The following is a 15748-nucleotide window of genomic DNA, read 5'->3' as shown; positions in this document are numbered from 1 at the left end:
TTCTGTCCTTTTAAATCTTACATTAGGTACTTTAGAGAAAGCCATTGCAACCTGAGAGGGCAGAAACCATGCTATGTGCGTCAGTCCCACAGGATCCCTAGACTGACCAAAGGATACAATTCCGGACTTTAGGAGGACTGCTGTCTGCCCTAACACCAGCCAGCTGCTCCTAGAATGGGGATTGCTGTCCCACAGCTGCAGTGGGGCTGAGGAAAGGGGGCAGTCCCTGGTTCGTGGGCTTCATTCCTTCTAAATATCAGCAATCTCTCCTCATCAAGCACCTCCTGGTTCTAAGTGTCCAGCCAGGTTTCAGAGTTCCCAAGTATTTGATTCTTTGTAGCTTATGGTGTCACCAATCCCTAGAGCTTTCCTCTCCATCTTTGTGCATGAGTTCCTGCCCTTGGGATTACAATTAATAGTTTAAACAGCCAAGTTCTAATTGATACCAGCTTGATTTCAGTTTTATAAAAACTGCTCCTATGTAATTCTATTTCTTGACTTTGTGCTGTCATACAAATGATATCTCTATATTTTATGTCTGTCAATACAGATTTTTTTGATATTTATTTTTTAGTTATAGGTGGGCATAATATCTTTATTTTATTATTTTACTTTCATATGGTGCTGAGGATCGAACCCAGTGCCTCGTGCATGCCAGGCGAACACTCACCACTGAGCCCCAGCCCTAGCCCATGTCAATATAGATTTATATTGGTTTCATTTTTTAAATCACAGGGTGAGAAAAAGTTGTAAACAAAAAAATTTTTAATACTGTCTTTTATAAGTTTTTTTTTTTTTATCAGACCCAGTTTACTTTAATGCTTCTTCTGCATTTTAATTACTCTTTTGCCCTTTCCTGTCAGCCTGAAGGATTCCCTTTTAGTACTATGTGCGGGACAGGCCATCTGGTGATAAATTCTGTTTGGGTTTTGTTGTTGTTGTTTCTTTTTTTAATTTTTAAATTTTTTTTATTTTTTAGTTTTAGGTGGACAACAATATCTTTATTTTATTTTTATGTGGTGTCGAGAATCGAACCCAGTGCCTAACGCATGCTAGGTGAGCGTGCTACCACTTGAGCCACAACCCCAGCCCTGTTGTTATTTCTTCTTGGATTGGGATCAAACCCAGAAGTACCTTACCACTCCAGTTTTTGTAAAACAGCTCTTTTTTTTTCTTTTAACATTTATTTTTTACTTGTAGTTGGACACATACCTTTATTTTGTTTATTTATTTTTATGTGGTGCTGAGGATCAAACCCAGGGCCTCGCACATGCTAGGCAAGTGCTCTACTGCTGAGCCACAACCCCAGCCCACTCCCAGCTCTTTTTTATGTTTTCATTTTGAGACAGGATCTTGCTAAGTTGCCCATGCTGGCCTTAAACTTGTGATCCTTCTGCCTCAGCCTCCCAAGTCACTGGTATCACAGGCATGCGCCATCACATTCAAAATATTATTTTAGTCGTCAGTGAACCTTTATTTTATTTGTTTGTTTGTTTGTTTATTAATATGTGGTACTGAGAATTGAACCCAATGCCTCACACATGCTAGGCAGGCACTCTACCACTGAGCTACAACCACAGCTTTTGGTTTGTTTTAATCTGGGAATATGTCGGTTTCTCCTTTGGATCTTTTTCCTACATATATATTTTAGTTGTAGATGGACACAATACCTTTATTTTTGTTTATTTTTATGTGGTGCCAAGATCAAACCCACTGCCTCACGCATGCTCAGCAAGCTTTATACCACTGAGCCACAACCCCAGCCCTCTCCTTTGGTTTTGAACTGTGGTTTTGTTGGGTGTAGAATTCTTCTCCACATATTATCACCACCTCAGGCAGCTGTGATATTTAACACTTTCAATAAACACTTGCTTCCAGGGAAAAGGTAGTTTATACCAAGTGAGTCCTAAGTCTGATAAGGAGAGACCAGTCTTGTGAGTAGGATTTTCCAGGGAACTGTAGGGTCAAATGATGACAGGTGTATGGGAGAAGTGCTTTGGAGGAGCTCTAATCCCATTCTGCCCCATCCAGAAACTATAGGGCTGTTGGTTTTCAAGGTGGCCACAGGGCTAGGGAATGGGTATTGGGACTAGGGCAGGTTAAAGTACCATAATCCTCCCTGTACTTCCTGAGAGTTGGCCATTTTTCCTGCAAACCTTTAGCTAATCTCCAGAGTTCTAAAAATAACTATTTTTTCCAGAGTTCTTTCTCCTTAAGAGGAGGATTTTTTTCCCAGAGGGTCTTTCTCCATCATTTCAGCTGATGTTACCCTTTTGTGTGTGTGTATGCTAGGAATCAAACCTAGGTCTTTGAAGGCATTCCACCACTGAGCAAGTTTATCATTTTTAACTTACTCTAAACCAGATCTCCCCTTGTGTAGCTTGGCTACCTATTCTGAGATATCTTATGCCAACTAGATTTATCTTAATAATTAATACTTGCATGACATGTTCTTATTTTTACATATTATTTCCTCATAAGAACCACTAATGAGGTGGATAGGTATGTTAGTCTTAAGAAGTGAGCACTTTTCATTTTTTAGGATTGCTTATGTGATAAATAATTTTGAAGTATTTTACATTGGTCTGTCATTATTTAATCTCTAATAATGTTTATAAACTTTCTATCCCATTGAGTTTTATAAAGACAAAACTTAAAAAAATCTACTCTAGCTAGCTAATAGACCATATATAAATTCAGTTGCTTTTTTTACATTTTAGGTTATCACAAACTGCTGACTAAGAGTGTGGCTGAGACTCCAGTACATAAGCAAGTCTCCAAGAGACTACTTCATAGACAAATCAAGGGCAGGTGAGTGACATCCTTGTCCAGGCTTCTGCATACGCTCAAACTATCTTCACTGTGATCTTGGGGGCCACTTGCCTTCTCTTGACCTTCAATCCAGACTTCAATCTTAACCATGTTGCTTATTAACTACAAAGGACTCTATAATATTGTGTGGGCAGGAGAGCCATACAGAGTATACTGTTGTCTGGCCTCATTTACTTGGTATCATTGAGATTTGTTGTTGCTTATATAAGTAGTTCATCCCTTTTCATTGTTGAGTAGTATCCATCAAATGAATAGTCTGCAGTTTTTAAATCAGTTCACCTGTTGATATGCAAAATGGTTTGTCCCTATTCCTTCCAGGCAAAGCAAGAAATCTAGGATCCCAGCTCAGCCTCTGCTGACAGAGGTATGGGTGAGGCTGCAGTTTTTTCTGCAATGATCAGTTGAGAAGGGTAGTTATCTGAAGTATTCTATCTTGCTAGGCTGACTCTTTCCTGGTTCTTTGGCTTGAGAAAGCTGTCTCTCTGTGTGGCATTGGGTTGTTTGTTTTTTTTTTTGTTTGTTTGTTTCTATCCACCTGTCTGTCTATCTGTCTATCTATCGGCATATGTACATTTTCAGCTTCTCCTGAACCCAGCTAGGATGTGTGCAGCAGAAAGAAGGGGAGCTCACTGCACCATCTTTTCTCAGGTCCTAAAGTCCTCAGCTAAGTTGCCGTCTCTCTACCTTTCAGAGTCGCCTCCTCTTTTATATATAATGTCCAAGGTTTTTAGCCGTACTTTAAAGGGAATAAGAAGCACATCTTTTTCATCTTGTTCAAACTCCATCTTGTCATTATTTGTTGACAGGTGTTACATACTGGTGAAAGTTTACAGTAAAATTGGTGTGTACGAAGTCCTTGACAAAATGGCAGAAATTAAAGCTCTTCAATGGAAACTTGAGCTGCTAGATGTGGTTGTACATACCCGGAATCCCTGTAACTTGGAGATTTGGGGCCCTAAGCAATTTAGTGAGATCCTGTCTCAAAATAAAAAGGGCTAGGATATGGCTCAGTGATTAAGGGCCCCAGGTAAATCCCTAGTACAAAAAATATATATATATTAATATATTTTAGAATAATTTTGATGTTATAAAATTGCTTTTTTTAAAAAGCATGCCAACCATCTCACAATAATATTGATATGTTGGAATGAGGATATGGCTCAATGGTAGAGTTTGGGCTTAAATGCTCAAGATCCTAGGTTTAATCCCCAATACCAAAAAATAATAATAATCATTACGGACACTAATATTGTCAAACACTGTTCTTTGTTATCTTGTTAGATGAAAACCTGTCTCTAGTTTTAATGTGAATTAATTATAATAATATTGAAACCTTATGCTGATTATTCCTTAAGGTCTTCTGATCCTGGTCCTAATATTGATGTTGTAGAAGAGTCTCCTATAAAAGGAGAAGATGGTGAGTACTACCACTATATTTCTACATTCTGCCCGCTTCTACATAAACATTTCTGTACTCAGCATATCCTCAATTTACAGAAATTGATGGCCACAGGTACACAGTGTAGCTCACTATTTATAAGTGAATGTTCTTTTACATGGAATTAATTGAATTTCTGGAGAAGAAATATTTTTATGTAATAGAAGTGGGACTGGGGGGGCTAAACTACTGTGTTACACACAATGCTATGGCTCATTTAGAAAATATATGAATGGAGGGATTTTCATAAGCTTCTTTTTTAATTGCTCAAGTAATTTATGTTGTAGAAAAATTGAATGTATAAAGAAGACAAAATTTTGAAAAATTACTTGATAGTCCCACAACTCAGATATACTTTGTTAATACGTAGCATATACTCTTACCAGTATAATTTTGATACATATATAAGTAGCATGCACATATGAAGTCTGTTTGTGTTTTTTGTTTTTTAACAAATGGCACATTACACATACCTTTTTTTTCACCCTATATCAGGTGGCAGTTTATAAGACTTCTGAAAGTGGGCCAGTGTTTTTTTAATACCTTATTGGGACCATATATCAAACCTCTTTAGCTATTTAAGAGAGACTTCAAAATCTCATATAGCCACTGTTGAATTTCCATCCTGTTTGTGGTATTACATAAATTTTGCCCATTTCTGACAGTATGGGAAAATTCTAAACTTGTAGTTCTCCCTAGATACTAATTCTGTTTCTGGTCCTGCAGAAATAAGTTTGAGACGAAGTCCTCGAATCAAGCAGTTGTCATTTAGCAGAACAAATTCTGGTTCCTTCTACTCTGTATCTCAGCCAAAGTCTCGAAGTGTGCAAAGAGTCCACTCCTTCCATCAAGACAAGTCAGGTAACATGGGCCCACCTAGCTTCACAAATCCATGCTGACTTGGTGGGAAGTGTTTTTGGGAAAAGAAGCATACAATCTGACATTTTCTTTCTTGATGTTGAAGAAATAGAAGAGGTAGATATAGTCAAGTTCAGAGTGATGACTAGATGAACAACAGTCCTTTGACTCTAACCATTCATCTCTTGGATTCCCACAACTTGGTCAGCCATAATTTATGCCATATGGCCAGATGCTGCACACAAGTATCATAGGTAGAGATGGATGGTGTCTGTTTTCATTCTTTTGTCCACAATTAACATAATAGATGTATTTTTTGTATTTATTACTAAAAAATTAAAATATATTTATAATTACAAATTAAGTTATTTCAGTTGCCTGCATTTTCTAACATAGGACTTGGGATTAATCTATTAAATTTCAGGAAGGCAATGTTCGTTGCAGTTCTAGACATAATTAGGTGGGATTTTCTGCACCAGTTGCTCTGAAACATTATTGTCTTTTCTTGTGTGGACTGGCTGTTTCAATAGTATTGGGAGGGCAAGTATTGAAAAAAAAGTAAAAGTTATTGTTTTTGATTTTCAGGCCAAAGAGAAAATTCTCCAGCCCAAAGTATTCGGTCTCCAAAGAGGCTTTTCTTTGGGGCAGTGTCTGAAATGATCAGTCCCTCGGAGAAGGGTTCGGCCCGAAATAAAAAGTCTCCAAGAAGTAGTTTGGGTTCTGAGATACCCACAGCCTACCAGGTATACATAGAACACAGAGTCCAGGAAGGAATAAAGCAGGTGCCTGTAAATAGTAAGAGATGTGGTGTGGTTGGGTTGTGCCATATGAGTCATCATTGAGCACATGGAACTTAAAGCAGCAGGTTTGCTGAGGGCATGGTGGTAGAGAGGTAGAGATGGATTTCATCTATTCTTTGTATTATTTACCACATATGTGTTTTTCTGAAAAGTATAGCAGTCATTCATCCATTTCTGTTTGATTGTCCACTCTCTACAGAAACCTGGAAGTGACCCCTGACTTCTTCTTCTCCCAGGGCATAACCAACCAGATGAATTCTGCCCGTTTTATTTACCCCTTCCTTCTTCTGAATCCCTGCAATTCCTGTTCTAGTTCAGTTCTACCTGGAACATTTCAACAGCCTTTTCCCTTTCAAATCTGTCTTCCACACAGAGGTCAGAGTGATCTTTCCAAGGAAAACATTCATTTGACTTCACTCAAAATGTTTGCTTTGCTTTATGCTTTGTAGACTCCTTATCCGATAAAGCTAAGTTTTTCTAAAATGGAACCCTTGTATTAAAATAGTTCCATTAAAATGGAACCCTTGTATTAAAATAGTCTTTGTTTGAAAAACCCAGGTAAACTGCTTAGAGTCTAGGGAAGGACAAAACTCTGGGGAAAGTTTTGAAAACCACAGATCTACATGACCTAGATCAGTTCCCCTCCCCGAGACAGGTCTGTGGTCTGGTCACTGTCCACCAAGCTGGCCTAAGACTTTGGGCCCTCCCTGCTTGACACTTGTTCTCAGCAGTATCAGGCTATACTCTGTTCACACATAGCTGTTGTTCTATTTGTGTCTTTGCTTTTATTTTTTCCAGCCTTTGCTTGCTCCTGTTGATACCCATTCTTTTTACTATTTTTTTAGTTATAGATGGACATAAGATCTTTATTTTTATTTATATATGGTGCTAAGGATCAAATTCAGGGCCTCACACATGTAAGGCAAGCATTCTAGCACTGAGCTACAACACAGCCCCTTGATGCCCATTCTTGAACATCCAGTTCACAAGTCCTTCCTGTCCCCGAGCCTCCTTTGTTATCTTTGCATGTCCCTGACAGTTGTGTTAGCCACACTATTATCACCTGTCCACACAGCACTGAACACGAAATGTCCTCTAGATCAGGATTCACTTGAGATGATCTAGTAAGGATGTAGAGGGAAAAAAGTGCTTGACATCCTCATCTGTTAGAGTTTTTAACTACTTTTTTTGCAAGAAGGAATTTTTAACTTTTTTTTTTTTTTTTTAATTTGTTAGAGTTTTTAATTACTTTTTTGGTTGGGAATGTCCTTTCTGAGCCCTGATCATTGTTGCAATACCTCATGTGTCTGTATACTCCAAAGCCCTCCCCACCACAGTGTCTGCACATAGTAGGTATTCAGCACACACAGTTGAGTGGAGCTAAGGGCAGATGAGGTGGCTCCTGGAGGATACAGGAGGCAAAGGAAATTATTGTTTTGTTTGAGGAGAAGGGGAGTCTAATGATAGTTCTGAGTGGTGAAATTAGACAGAAGCAAAGCATGGTTTAGCGTAGTATGCTGATATTAAAATTGCATGTTCTAAGGGAACAAAGATTGGATATAGTGCTTGGTCCTGGAAATAGTGGAAAAGTAAAATCAGAATCACGTTTTAGAGAAGGAAATGGATTACTATTTGGTCGACTTTAAATCTCCAGTTTGCTTTTCTCATTGTCTGAAAGATTACAAAGACACTATTTAGAGACTACAAGTTACAATAATAATCAGGTGCTAAAATAAGCATTTTTCTTTTCAGACTCCCAAGAAGAGTTACCGGAAATCTCCAAATGTTTCTAACACTACACCGAGAAGGCTCCCTCATACACCACGGACTCCAGAGGATACTCCAAAAAGAATGCCTAAGGATTTATGCTCTGCAGACTCCCCTGCAGAAACAACACCTGCAAATCAGGAGTCCTTAAAAGACCCTTCCTCCCATGGTTATGGGACACGATTGAAATCAAAAGTCACTCCTCAGAAAGGATCCTCCTTGGCAGGAGAAGGGGGCTCTCCCGTTGAAACAAACATACCAAAAACTCCCAGCAGGCCAGGTGCTCAGCCGCCTGGATTTTTGCCAAATTGTATATGGTCACATTCAGTGAATTCCAGTCCAGAAAGCCCCTGCTGTCCAGCATCCCCAGCTCCCTCAAGTGCCCAGCTCAGGAATGGGTATCTGACTCCTGTCAGATATTCCCTCAGAACACCCTCAAGGGCAGCACCCCTCACGGGCACACCCCAGAATCAAAAACACCAACAGCCCTATCTCCTCAGAGTTTCTCAAGCAGACGAGCCAGCACAGACACTAAAGGACATAGCTGTCAAAACCCCAAAGAGACCAGGGGATACTTCTTCCCCACCTGTTTCCCCAAAGAAACAGTTTCCCTCTCCCACAGATGATGTTTCTAGGAGTCCACTTAGAAAATCTTTGACAGCATCGCCTCCCCTTGGAGAACTGGATTGGAAAGAGCCCCAGATGTCACCCAGCACAGCCACTTCTCTCTCCTGTCCTATTCCTTCAACTCCCCACAAAATCCCACAGAGAGCTACATCTGGCACCATCCCACCTCCACGGCCTTCTAAACTTGAGAGACGGTGTAGAAAGACCTCTAATCCTGAACGAGGCTCCCCAAAATGCCAGCCTGGCCCCTCTGGGGTTCCTGTGGTCAACACAACCCACAGCCCAGCTGCCATCACAGGATCTAGAAAGTGCCAGAAGGAAGGGAGCCTCTCTCCTCAGTCTTCTCCTGAAGGACAGAGTTACCTGGGTCCTGGTTTTGGAACTGACTGGCATGGATCTTCTCCTTTGCTTGTTGTAAGTGACACAGAATACCTCACTCTGCTTGATAACGCCAAACACCGTGGCCAGGAGAACCACCATGTGAAAAATAGTGTCTCACCAGGGGAAGATGGTGAGGGGCTCAGGACAGAGGTTACCAGTGAGAAGCCCTCTGTGTCTGATCCTGGGGTGCTTCTGCCTCTCCCTTCGTCTGAGCCCAGCTCTCCTGTGGTACTATCCTCCTCTCTGTGCTGCACCTCAGACAGAAGATGGTGCCAGGCCACAGCACAACTGGAGAACCTGGAATCTTCTGTGTGGCATTCCAAGGACCCTGCCAGCCCTCAGACCTATGAGGTCGAGCTGGAGATGCAAGCCTCTGGCCTTCCCAAACTTAGGATCAAAAAGGTAGATCCCAGCTCTGTGTTTGAAATTGATGCCATAGGAAAGGAAGAGAGCCCCTTGGGGGAGGAGGGCTCCTTCCCTGATCTCAGTGTTTCCAGAGGCAGCAGGTCCTCCAACAAACCTGAACCCACCTACATGTCACCCCCCTGCCTCCGCCCCTCACACAGCACACCTGGCAAAAGCAAGGGACAAACCTACATCTGCCAGTCCTATACCCCCACCCGCTGCCCCTCCAGTACTCCCTCTCCATTTCAAACAGATGTTGGGGTTCCTTGGACACCATCCCCCAAGCACAGTGGAAAGACCACACCTGACACAATTAAAGACTGGCCTCGGAGGAAGAGGGCCGTAGACCACAGCACTGGAACCTTTGCTGGGCGGGGTGAGGCCAGCACAGACCTTCCTGGAGGCTTGTCATTGCTTGAGCCTGAGGGAAGGGAGCAAGGTCTTGAGCTTAGCCATCACAAGGCTCCCATGTTGGAGGATTTTGAGCTCGAGGGGGTGTGTCAGTTGCCAGACCAGTCACCTCCTAGGGACAGTATGCCTAAGGTTGAAGAGGTCTTCTCATGGGGACAGTTTGGGCTGGGCTCCAGGAAGAGACTCTTGTCTGCCAAGGAAGAAGCTGAGTGTGGACCCAAAAGAGTGTGCAGTGCCCTGAGTGAAGATTCAGAAGCCAGTAAGCACGAAGAGGGGTCTCCAAGTTGGAGCATGCCACTGTGTCCCTCCACAGGGGACGACGAAGTGTTTGTTTCTGGTGAGTTTATTTTTGAAACCCATCTGCCATGTGGTTTCTGTTGGGCAGAGTATTTGGGAGGAGGCATTTGGAACTTGGGAAAGGCCAAGCGTCTCTGTTTGGGACCCTGTGGGGCTGCACTTAACATGTGGCATCTCCTCAGGCTCCACCCCACCTCCAGGCTGTGCTGTGCGAAGCTGCATCTCTGCCAGTGGTCTGCAGGCTCTGACCCAATCTCCGCTGCTGTTTCAGGGGAAGATGCCTTCCTCTCAGAGCAAGGACATCAGAGGTAATCTCCTTGTTAAAGGTCCTGGTAACTTTTATCAGGGCCACGGTGCTCCCCTGTGGGTGACTTGGAGAATTCACTCAGGGTTGCCAAGCAAATCAATTTTGGAGGAATCTTGGGGATGCCAAGTAAGGGATAGATGGCTTTGTGCCTCAGATGTTGTGTGCCCTTCCCAGAAAAGCTTCAGTAAAGCTTGGGTGCATCTGAACAAAAACCTTCTCAAGATCCTACCAGTTTTGAAGATGGTGACAGCATTGGGACACCATAACACTGCTTGTCTATAATCTTAGAATCTGAACAGAAAAGCACTTGGGCCACAGAAGTGGTATGTTCAGAGACAGCCATTCCTGCCAGTATGTTATGCCATGTTTTCTGAACATTCAGTATGATAAAGTACTGTCATAATCATTCATCAAACTCTAGGATGCCCCTTCCTTGTGCCCTTTCTCAAGCCCTCTGTAAAAGCACAGGATTTGTTGTTCATTGCACTGGCTAGAATTGTTTTCTTCTGTAACATGGGAGGAGGATGTGGGGGTCTCTATAAGTCATGCAAAGTAGTATAACCCCCACAGATCCAAAACCTAAAAGAATGTACAATACAGAAAATTGAGGAAACGCAAGTGCAAGTACTTTGCATTTCCACAGTGGCTTATTGTTGTCAACCTGGTGCCCAAGCATGAAAGGTGAAGAGCATTATCACAAGTGAGGGTAACACAGTACTGATTTTCTTAAATTTATTTGTGTGTGTGACCCTTTGCTGTTCAAGCCCATTTTCTTTTGTTCAGTCCACATTCACTTCTCTACCTTTTTCTAGATGAGGATGTGGATGTGTTTCCCTCTACTTCCGAAGAATCTCCATTCAGTCAAGCCTTCTCCAAGAGGCGCCCCTTCAGCAGAACTTACACACGGAAGAAGCTCATTAGCTAGTTAGGACGGGCCCCTGTTGAAGGACTTACAACTACAAATGCTGCTAAGCCTGACCAGACCCTCTGCATGTCCTGGACAGAATTGCTCTGAGAGTGGTTTCTCTGGGCGTAGCAATTCCAAACTCAACATCAAGGTATTCTAGCAGTGTGCCCAGAACAGGAATGACTAGGGATTGATGGGACCAAAAAAGTTCAACAGGTGAAAGTGAAGTCATCCAGGTCCCCATGGGCTTAAGAGAAATTGGTGACCTGGTCCCAAAACTTTCCCTAGCCAGTTTTCAGATTCCCTCTGGAATACCTTGTGGTAATCAAATTTCCCTCATGGAATCTGTCTCTTCCTAGTCCTGCCCATTGTTTGAGAGGTCAGGTGGACAGCTGTGCAGCTGGAGCTGTAACTCAGGCAGCCTGAAACAGGGAACTATAAGATGGGATCCCATTACAGCAACACCCTGACTATAACCTTGGCATGTCAGAAGGCCACTGCCTTGCTTATGAGAACAGAAAGGAAAGTACCTCATGGGGTGCTTCAGAAGTTGCTATAAGACTGGGATGGCACAAACAGTGCTTTGTAAACTGTGAAGCCCAGTGCATGAAATTAAAGGATGCATATGCAAGAGAATAAATGTTTTGTCTTCTCTGTTTAACAATAAAATCATCTCTGGCTACTTGGCATTCAGCACTTTAATGTTATTATCGCAGGTTAATTGTGACCAGGGTCCAGCTCCAGTCGTTTCCAGAGCAACCCCATTTCGAGGTCTGTCTTGAAAGCCAGCCATCTCCCATCCCAGTCTTGCCCGCTCCTGGGGAGAACATCACCCAGCGTGTGGTTTCCACCTGGAGGGGCCTGTGGAGCAGCTGGAGCAACTTGCTGTTGAGCTGACTCCCAACTCCCTTCAAAGTACTCAAGCCTGGAGTGGCCTTGGGTCTGATTCCTCCTATTATCTTATAAATCAAATTCCAAGTGAAAACTCGTATTTCTCCCTTCAGAGATGTGCTTGCTTTCCATTCCTGTGACAAATAGGGCAAAAACAAAAGAAGGAAAAGGTTTATTTTGGCTTACTATTTCAGTCCATGGTTGTTTGGCTTCATTGTCTGGAGGCCTATGGCAAAGCAGAACATTGTGATGGGGAGCCAGGCTGCTTACCTCTTGGCAATCAGGAAGTAAAAAGAGGAAGGGCAGGGCCCCAATAGCCCCTTCTAGGGCATGTCCCTAGGGACCTTACTTCCTTCTATTAGGTCCCACCTCCTAAAGGTTCCACCACCCAACAGCACCCTAGCTGTGGACCAAGACTCAGAGACCTGAGCTTTAGGAAGACATTTGAAACTCAAACCATAACAAGGACCTGGACTCTAAAGGCTCATGTCCATATCACAATGCAAAATACATTCAGTCCATCTCTTAACAGTAGCCATAGTCAAAGAATTCTGGCATTGTCCAAGCCCAAATTCTCTGAAATTCAAAGCAAACTCAGCTGTAAGCTCTTGTAAAAATCAAAAGAACAAGTTATGCACAATATTAGGTGAACTCCCATTCCAAAGGGGAGAAATAGGGCAATCATGAGGAATCAGACCAATGCAAGACCAAAACCCAGCAGGCAAACCATGAATTCCTTCAGCTCATGTCCAGCATTGGGCCCCATGCCTACAGCCTTGCTGAGCCCACGTGGCCACCTGTAAACTGGTTCTGCTTGCTGCAGGTGTAACCTCCTTGATTGTAACTTGAAACAGCACTCTCTGGCCACACTGCAAGTGTTTCAAATCTTTCTACTCCACTTTTTTGCTCCTGATACTATAGATCTGCCGGTAAAGCCCATGCCACAAATTGAACTTTGATTGTGTTGCCTTGAAATTCTCTTCATCACATTATTTAGTCCATCACACACATTTGTTTGTTTATTTTTGGTACTGGGGATTGAACCAGGAGTGCTTTATCGCTGAATTATATTCCCAGCTGTTTTTACTTTTAAAAACTTTTTTCCCATATTTTATTGGTGCATTGTAGTTGTACATAATAATGAGACTTGTTACACATAATATAACTACCTTGGACAATATTATTCCTTAGTGTTTTCCTTTTCCCTCCCTCACTCCACTGGTCCCTTTCCTCTACTGATCTTCATGACATGTATCCCCCACCCCCACCCCCATGTTTTTATTTCTTCTGTGCATAGTATTAGTAGTGCTGGGTTAGTAGTTATGAATTCTTTTAGTTTCTGCTTATCTTGGAAGATTTTATTTCTTTAGTTCTGAAGGATAGTTTTGCTGGATGTAGCTATTTTTTTTAATATTTATTTTTTTAGTTTTCGGTGGACACAATATCTTTATTTTTATGTGGTGCTGAGGATCAAACCCAGTGCCCCGAGCATGCCAGGCGAGCGCATTACCGCTTGAGTCACATCCCCAGCCCCGAATGTAGCTATTTTTGTTGACAATTATTTTCTTGGATTATTTTCTGCTGTATTTCTGTTTCCATTTTGAACATTCTAAACTTACTTTCCTACCACATTTTCTTTCTCTTAATGAAATCTGTGTGTGTTTTTTTTTTTAGTTATGCATGGCAGAATATATTTTGACATTTATACAAACATGGACTATATCTTACTCTAATTAGGATCCCAGTCTTGTTGTTGTACATTATGTGAGATTCACTGAGGTATATTCATATTGTACATAGGAAAGTTATGTCAGATTCATTCCACTATCTTTCCTATTCCTGTCCCTACTCCCTTCTTTTCATCTCCCTTTGTCTAATCCACTTAACTTCTATTCTTCCCCTTCTACTATCCCCTTGTATGTTAGCATCCACATATCAGAGAGTATTCGACCTTTGGTTGTTTTGGTCTTGGCTTTTATTTCACTTAGCATGATAGTCTCCAGATCCATCCAATTACCAGCAAATGTCAGAAAATCAATTTTTTTTATGGCTGAGTAATTTTGCATTACGTATAACATTTTCTTTATCCATTCATCTGTTGAAGGACACCTAGGTTGGTTCCATAGCTTAGCTATTGTGAATTGAGCTGCTACAAACATTGATGTGGCTGCGTCACTGTAGTATGGCTGATTTTAACTTCTTTGGATGTATATTGAGGAGTGGAATAACTGGGTCAAATGGTAGTTCCCTTCTTAGTTTTTTAAGGAATTTCCAGAGTGGTTGGACCAATTTGCAGTCCCACTAGCAACATGGATATACCCTTTTCCCCACATCCTTACCAACATTTATTGTTCACTTGTATTCCTGATTATTGTCATTCTGACTAGAGTATGATGAAATCAATGAAATGTATTTTTACCATCTTTTAGAACTATTTGGTTTATTTAACTCCTGCTCTCTCCATATTGTTGCAGTTATTATAACTGTTGATGGTGATGTGATCCAAGCCCTTTTGGATTTTAAAGTTTGTGTTGAGAAATCATAAGTAATTCTGATTGGCTTGACTCTGATGTTTTTATCTTGAGTCTTTTGAAATTCTATCCTTGCTCTGTGTGTTAGCCATTTTAATTATCTCTCTTGGAGAGGTTCTTTTTTGGTCTTGTCTATTTAGGGTTCTGAATGCCTCCCGTATCTGGATGTCCATTTAATTCTTAAGGTTTGGAATATTTTCTGTTATTATTTCCTTAAAAAGTTTACCAATAACATTAACCTTATCTCACAACCCTCCTCAATTTCAGTGATTCTTAAATTTGGTCTCTTAATGTCATTCCAGTGTTCTTAAATATTCTACTTATGGTTACTTATTTTCTTTTAATACTGTCTGACTGTTCAATGTTGGCCACTTTGTCTTCCAGCTCTGAGGTTCTATCTTCAGCATGATCTATTCTTTTAGAATTTCAACTGAACATTTTATTTTATTTATTGTGTCTTTCATTTTTTAAGATTTTCGTTCAGTTGTTTTTCATTATCTATCTCCTTATTGAATATCTCATTCATATTCTGTACTGACTACCGTAATTCATTCAGTTGTTCTCTTGGAATAATTATTTTTTATTTTTTTAGAGACAGAGTCTTACTGAGTTGCTAAGTATCTTGCCATTGCTGAGGCTGCCTTTGAGTTTACAGTCTTCCTGGCTCAGCCTCCCAAGCTGCTGGATTACAGGCATGCACCACCATGCCTGGCTATTCTTTTGAATTCTTTATCAAGTATTTCATCCACTTCAATATCTTTGGACTCAATTGCAGGTGAATTATGAACTCTAGAAGGCATTGTGTTACCTTGTTCTTTACCCCCATTTCTTTTATTCCTGTGTTGTATGCATCTATTGGGATAGGTTTCACTTTCTCTCATTTGTGGGCATTTTTAGGCCACAGTCTCTTGCTAAACTGTCTTAGAGTGATGTAGATTGAGATCCTTCATAGATATGGTATCCACAGCATTTCTATTAAATTTTTTTTTCTCTAAGAGTGGGTGTCCATGAGTGGGACTTGAGAGTGGGATTGAGAGCTCCCCTAGCCATTCCTACTTTAGGCTTAGTCACTAGTTTAGGATTTGTTATGATTTAGGTATGAGATGTCCCCCAAAAGCTCATGTGTGAGATAATAACATTAACCCTAAACTTTCTTAGGGGTGAAATGATTGGATTATGTGAGCTTTAAGCCAATCAGTAAATTATCCCCCTGAAAGGGATTAATTGAGTGGTAACTGTAGGCAAGTAGAGTGTGGCTGGAGGAGGTGGGTCATTGGGGCATGACTTTGGGATTTA

The 15748-nt window shown here is 41.4% G+C and overlaps 1 protein-coding gene across 1 annotated transcript in view; it reads left to right on the top strand.

The window, feature by feature from the left end:
- Ticrr (TOPBP1 interacting checkpoint and replication regulator) overlaps nucleotides 1–11717 on the top strand; it is a 43340-nt gene extending 31623 nt beyond the window's left edge. The window contains exons 16-22 of the mRNA XM_040275464.2: nucleotides 2721–2811; nucleotides 4188–4249; nucleotides 4997–5131; nucleotides 5714–5871; nucleotides 7681–9856; nucleotides 9999–10124; nucleotides 10936–11717. Coding sequence (XP_040131398.2) covers nucleotides 2721–2811; nucleotides 4188–4249; nucleotides 4997–5131; nucleotides 5714–5871; nucleotides 7681–9856; nucleotides 9999–10124; nucleotides 10936–11048 — 2861 coding nt within the window. The 3' untranslated portion in view covers nucleotides 11049–11717. The remainder of the gene's footprint in view (nucleotides 1–2720; nucleotides 2812–4187; nucleotides 4250–4996; nucleotides 5132–5713; nucleotides 5872–7680; nucleotides 9857–9998; nucleotides 10125–10935) is intronic.
- The last annotated feature ends 4031 nt before the right edge of the window (nucleotides 11718–15748 follow it).

This window comes from Ictidomys tridecemlineatus, chromosome 5 (genome assembly GCF_052094955.1).
Source record: "Ictidomys tridecemlineatus isolate mIctTri1 chromosome 5, mIctTri1.hap1, whole genome shotgun sequence".
Classification (NCBI taxonomy): Eukaryota; Metazoa; Chordata; class Mammalia; order Rodentia; family Sciuridae; genus Ictidomys; species Ictidomys tridecemlineatus.
Note: the sequence above shows the minus strand (reverse complement) of the source record. Positions and strands in the feature narration are given on the sequence as shown.